This window comes from Pogona vitticeps, chromosome 1 (assembly GCF_051106095.1).
Source record: "Pogona vitticeps strain Pit_001003342236 chromosome 1, PviZW2.1, whole genome shotgun sequence".
Lineage (NCBI taxonomy): Eukaryota > Metazoa > Chordata > Lepidosauria > Squamata > Agamidae > Pogona > Pogona vitticeps.
Genome location: NC_135783.1, coordinates 256,533,055 through 256,539,267, shown reverse-complemented (window position 1 = coordinate 256,539,267; position 6,213 = coordinate 256,533,055). Strand labels below are relative to the sequence as shown.

General features: G+C 42.7%; 1 protein-coding gene across 4 annotated transcripts in view; it reads right to left on the bottom strand.

Moving 5' to 3' along the window:
* The window catches only part of LSP1 (lymphocyte specific protein 1), a 101,254-nt gene that overhangs the window by 19,963 nt on the left and 75,078 nt on the right, over window positions 1–6,213 (bottom strand). For all 4 annotated transcript variants that reach the window (XM_020788752.3, XM_020788754.3, XM_020788753.3 and 1 more), the window contains 6 exons: window positions 4,083–4,196; window positions 3,586–3,629; window positions 2,342–2,423; window positions 1,372–1,506; window positions 1,053–1,133; window positions 246–367 (listed from right to left, as the gene is read on the bottom strand). In XM_020788752.3, coding sequence (XP_020644411.3) covers window positions 272–367; window positions 1,053–1,133; window positions 1,372–1,506; window positions 2,342–2,423; window positions 3,586–3,629; window positions 4,083–4,196 — 552 coding nt within the window. In that variant the 3' untranslated portion in view covers window positions 246–271. The remainder of the gene's footprint in view (window positions 1–245; window positions 368–1,052; window positions 1,134–1,371; window positions 1,507–2,341; window positions 2,424–3,585; window positions 3,630–4,082; window positions 4,197–6,213) is intronic.

Here is a 6,213-nt window from a genome sequence, read left to right as displayed (position 1 = left end):
ATGAATGAATGAATGAATGAATGAATGAATGAATGAATGAATGAATAAGAAAGCACACAACATACCCTATGGATAATCTACATTCCTCAGCTCCAGCCACCACACACAACATGGGTGCAGTAAGCCTGTTGATACATTTCAGCAAATGATTGCTGAAATCAATGCAAAAGGGACTTTGAGCATTTAGAAAGAGCACTAAATGGCTCATCTGTTTCACTGTGACTGAGCCACTTCACTCTACCTACCTGTAGGTGTTGGGTACCTAAGCAGGCTACTTCTCTTTTTCTTCATCATCTTCTATCAATACCTTTCTGTATTGGCCATGTCCAATTGCCACATACTTGAACTTCTTGCCAGGAAGCTTCACCTAAATGTGAGGAAAGTAGTGCCAGCGCGGTCAGTAGTTGAGCCCGATGTAATGGCCCTCTTGCAATACCACAATTTAAACTACTACTCAAATTTAAGGTTTCACGTTTCATCTAACAGAAGACAGATGAAGAACCTCCAGCCCACAGGAGAAATTTGACCAACCAGGCTGACCCACCCAACTCCACAGAGCTTCAAGGAAGCCTTACAACTTCCCTACCCCAAGAAAGAAGGGAATGGGAGGGAACCAAGCTACAGCTTTGAGGCTGTGGCTTGGCCATTTCATTCCTAAACAAAGCTCGACATGCTTAGCTACTTCTTGAGGAGACAATGGGTTGTGGACAGTGGGACTCAGCCACCTTCTGAACCACCAAGAAAGTGGGCTTTGCTCCTCCCTCTATTTTGCCCATAGAAAGAAGGTGTGGAGGGAGCAAAGCTCGATATGTTGATGGGACAATTCAGTAATTATGGCCTTCAGGACTCGGCCACTTCCTAAAGTGCCAGATAGAAGTATTTTTTTCTTCCCATGAAGGGAGGGCAAATGAGAAAGTAAAGCCAAGGCCTCAACCAAAGGGACCCACCAGCCTAGGACCTAGTGATGCGGCCCTGCCCCCCAGTTATCATCCAACCCATGAAGTGGCCCAGTTTTTCTCCTGGGTTTCTCTCACGCAAAGTGACTCTCTCACCTTAGGAGTTGCATCTGCCCTTGGGCTCTCCTTCTGTTCCCAAATGCTTCTCTTATTCACAATGTCTCCAGGCACAATGTCCTAAGGGGAACATAGGCACAGTGACTAGGTTTTAAAGCTTTAACCCAGCAGATCACAAAAGATCAAGATTCTATATTCTGACCCTATTTAATTGAGAACATTAAATAGATTCAATGCAAATATTTTCACTTAAGAGCCATAGATAGCACTCAACCCTCACAATAGGCAGAACCTATTGCAGCAGCAAAGATTTGGAAACACAACACATAGGAAACACAACACATCTTGGAGGTCCTACCTTACAAGATGTCTTCAGAGGGGACAGAGCCACTTCACCTGTCTCCCACAGAGTTTTTGTACTGGCCACAGCTGCGCTGTTGGAGGGAATGTCAATAGAAAGCTGGCGCACTGGTTTGGGAGTTTTGCTGGAAGACTGAAAAGTGGATACACAGGTGTGAAAGCACTGTTCACTCTGGCCACACCAAACATTATTCCACTGGTGATGCTCAAGGGTGGACAACTTTGTTGAGCCTGGAGACTCAATTTTCACCTCCCACTAAGGACCACCTATGGATTACTACAGGCCCTGCCAAAAGCAGGGGGAAGAAAATCAAAACTGGAAGTGAAGAGGTATCACCTTATGGTTTTCATTTTGGTAGGAGCCGAGGTTTGAAGGAGCAGCAGCCTCTCCTGTGCAAAAAAAGTACTGCCCCTGGAGGGCTCCAGGAACAGAAACAGGAACGTGGTTTTTTGCATGGAGGGGCTTTAACTGCAACGCAGTTTGGCATACTCCCGAGGCCTCCTTGTACAACTACTGAACACAAGGTAGAAAAGGAGGGTGGGAAGCACCTGTACAGGTTGATTCTCAGCCTATGATGAGCTGGTAATTCAGTCCCAGGACTCCTGACTGCCATGAATAAGCATGGCATTTGCAGCAGCATGCCAGAGATGGAATTCGATGTATGGGACAGAAGCAGAACTTCCAACTAGCTCACCAACAGTTTAGAAGCTAAGCTTTCTAAAGCAGTTACCACATTCTTTAAAGCCTTCCTTAAGAACTATGAAATGTGACATTTGGGAAAATAGCATTCTGCACTATAGTCCCCATGGTATAAACACAAAGAGAATCACAGGGCCAGAAATTGATGGCAGCAGTATGATAACCAACCTTGCCCCCCCTTCAACATTATTAAAGCCCACTAAAGGGAAGAATCAATGCATGCACCCTCAGCACAGCTTTGCAAAGCACCTTCACACAACCTGCTCACCTCAATGGCATGAGTGTACTGCTCAAGCTTGTCATCTATCTTTGAAACAGGGAGAGGTGAGTGTGTCTTCTTCACACTGTTGCTGGAAGAAAACCAGAAAAGAGAGCTAATCACAAACCTGAACATTTCCAAATGATCGTCACTGTCACTCTGCAGTCAGTATGTTCAGTGTTCCCCCACCATTTGCCAACTACAAATGCAGGAGCAGGCAATACCTTTATAGACCACTAAATAATAATAATAATCACACAGTGTGCGAGCTTTCATGGATCAGGACCTCTTTGTCAGGCATGTACCATTGTGAAGAAGTCCGAAAGTTATTGGCAAGATGGATTTTGCCAGGCATGTCTTTCTTAGATTGGGCTGTTGTTTTACAGATGAGGCAGCTGTGGATTGGATTATCACACCCCAGTTCTTCAAACAAAGAGGCACAGACCATCCACACACACAAACCCCTTCCCATTTGCCAACTGTTTCTGAAAAATGCTACTTTATATACAACATTGACCAGAACAGACTTCAGCATCTGTTGGTCTTCACTCTGGATAAGATCCTGGATATTTGATTAAACCATGGTTCTGCATGCCTATTAAGTTTTGGTACCAACAGAGCAGGATGCTTTAAAAAAGCACTAGTGAGGCCCTTTTCCCATCTTGTTAGATGTGAGAGTTAGACAAAAAAAAAACCCTGAACCACGGCTTGTTCACGAAACATAGCGTTCTACCTTGGCAAGCCAAACACAATATAAGATATCCAGGTTTCTGTCCAGTGGTTTATAGTCCTCTTAAGAGGTATTTTTTTAAATGTTTCTTAATGGTTAAATATTACTGAATACATCCAGAGAAAGAAGAAATAAAGAAAATCTTTGTGCCCAAGATCCATAAGATCAACAGATGCCATAATTGTGGCAGCAGATTATCTGAAAGATCGCTTACACTGCTTTGAAGCTACTTGCATCTTAAGAATGGTTCCAGAGTTCCTGCTCAGAGGACTGCCATCTATTAAACTACTGGACATCAGGATAACCTTTCTAGTGGTGGCTCCAAATTTCTGGAACTTCCTCCCAAGTACAAGAGCCAATGCAAACTGATTTTGGTTTTGTTTTGAAATTGTTTATATAACTCACTTGGAAAGATATTATCCTTTGTAGTATCCTCCTCAATATAGTTACAATGAACTAATTGAAAGTTGCGCAACTATTGAACACCACATCAAAGCTTTAAGAAGATATGGAATAAAGGTACCTTTTTTGTACAGAGCGGTTCAGAGATTCAGTTCTGTCAGTGATCTAAAGAATAGATACAACAGGTTTAGCAGTTTAGTCAGTAGATCAAAATGTAGATGCATCTTCCCAGCTTCTATCAAGCAACAGGGGATATACATTTCAGTTATTTCCTATTCACAAGGTGAACGAAAACTTTAGAAAGTTGTTTTATTGCTGGTGAGATTCTAAGAGGTCTTGTCCCCTCCCTTCTTTGATGGGATATCTTATTGTACTGAGACATTTTTTTTTCCTATTGAGGACAAGAAAATCTGTGAATAGTTTTTTCAGTGCTTAGTCAACAGCATCAGGCTAAGCTTGCAACTTTGGAAAGTGGGGAGAGAAAAATCCTATGCATACTGCTCTTTCCCACAATCCTGCATCCTTCTATTTTTTTCTCTACTACCCACCCCACAATGAATAACACTTTTGTTTGTTAAATGTGTGGTTCTGCAGCATCCTAAGTGGTATGGCACATACCTTTGTTGTAGGGCTTAAAGGAGGCTGATACTCTTCATCATTGCTGGAAGTGCTTGGAGCTCTTTGTCGTTTTTCTGGTGCCTCATCTTCCTCATCCCATCTTCTTTTCTTTTCCTGAAGAATTATATGGGTGTCAATTCAGTAGGCACAGCTAGTACACGAGGATGCATGTGTTCACATCCTTCAGTTACAGTCAACACAACAACGCAAGCTGAATAACACTGAGTATGTCACAGGTGGCAAAGTACTGCAGTAGGTCTGACCATAAGCCTTAAAGCAGTACACAGAGACAAATCAGCCTATAGCAATAAAGGGATGGACAAAGTCATTGCGTGAGATTCTGATCAATTTCATTTTTCTATCGTTACATTTGTTCCATCCTTCATCTCCATCAGTTTGTGAATTTTCCCCTGCCAAAGCTCTGCAAGGAAATGTAAGCATGTTTCTCCTAATGTATGTACTTTGGTATCCAATTTGCCCAGTCCACACATTAGGAGGGATTTTCCCCACTATAGTACCCCTTTCCCTACAGGGAAAATGCACATCATGTACTGTACTTTTGTTTCCACTTTTCCTTTCTACATGCATTATCTAATTTGCAAACAGCACTGCAAAATTCTGGAAAGTGTCAATGGACAGCATCCTATTGGTGTTCACATAGGGAGACTGGAGATGCCCCCTACAGTGTGGACCCTCCACTGAGAAAGGGGTTGTACTAAATGTCCACTGGGATCCCTTCCAAATATAATCCTATGATTCTGCTTTCTATTTATGGTTTTCTCTCCTACAGATAACACAGTGTAACTTGCTGTCGCTAATTGTAGCTCATTGACAATGTAGCAGGATACGTTTCAGTCATATGCCTGGTCACATGCCCAACCATGTAACTGAGATACTCTTTGGCACCTGGTCAATTAGCTGCAACAAGTTGGGCACACCTTATATGACTACCAATACAATCCTGGCCAATATTACTGTATAACTACTTTCTTGTTCAGAAGTGTAAACTTGGTTAAGTTTGTCTTAAAATTGGGACTTAACCCAGCTTCTCATCCATCACCAACTGTATCACTGTTGTGCAGGAACTTCTTTGGGAGGGCGGCAGCTTATCTGCTTTTCCAGTATAAAATCATGAATGAAATCAGAAACAGAAGAGATTCTGTATTCCTTCAGATACAGGATTTGAGTTGAAGGGGAGCATCATATACTATTCACATACTGTACTTGATGCAGAAAATATATAACTACAGCATCCTCAGCAGCCAGCTGGCTAGCATCTATCTGAAGACCCTGTCTGTGTGAGTGTTTGTAATCATAAACTCTTGGGGGCATTCTGTTTGTGAGAAAGAGTATACCTCCACAGCTAAAAGCGAGATATCAGTTATGCAAATGACTTTTTAAACAGTATTTTTCCTTCTTTGGATTGACACTGCAAAACAGATGAATAGGTACAGGAGCCTATGACTTTAGACTTTAAGTTAAGCAGCAAAGATCTGTGGATGTGATCTGTGGATGCCTGTAACTTCAAAAAACCCAGCTGTCTGTCCTAATGTTAAAAAAAGAAATGTTAGGATTAAGCCCTGACTAAAACTCAACTCAAGGCAATTGAGATCAATTGAACAATCAGTGCATATTTTCCAGATGTTCCCCACTACTCCTTCTCCCCTTTATGATACTGCTCTTTAGTCCATCTTCCATACAATCCAGTTGGTTCCTTTTTTGTTTAGTCTGGTGTACAGCTGGACGTAATGAGGGTCCAGCCCCTGAAGCTGGACCATCCACTCATGCATCCACTGCCACTGCCAGCTCCTCTCTCCCTTCCAATTGCTCCGGACCTCACAGTCAGCTACCCACTCCTGGCAGAAGGAGGGAAGACAAGTTCCCCTGCCAAGCTGTCAAGTGGATAGCCGACCGTGAGCTCCAGAGCGATTGGAAGGGAGAGCAGAGCTGGCAGTGGATGAATACTAATACCCCCATCTCTAGTCTGGGATGATTCTCAGACATCTGCCTGACCCTCCCTTTGGTTCTTTTTATTCACTTGTAGGGTGGATGGAAAACTTACTAAAGAAGCACTTCAAAGAAATATTAACTGGTTTCATCATATAGCCTCTTTTTGTGGCAGAAACTGAGC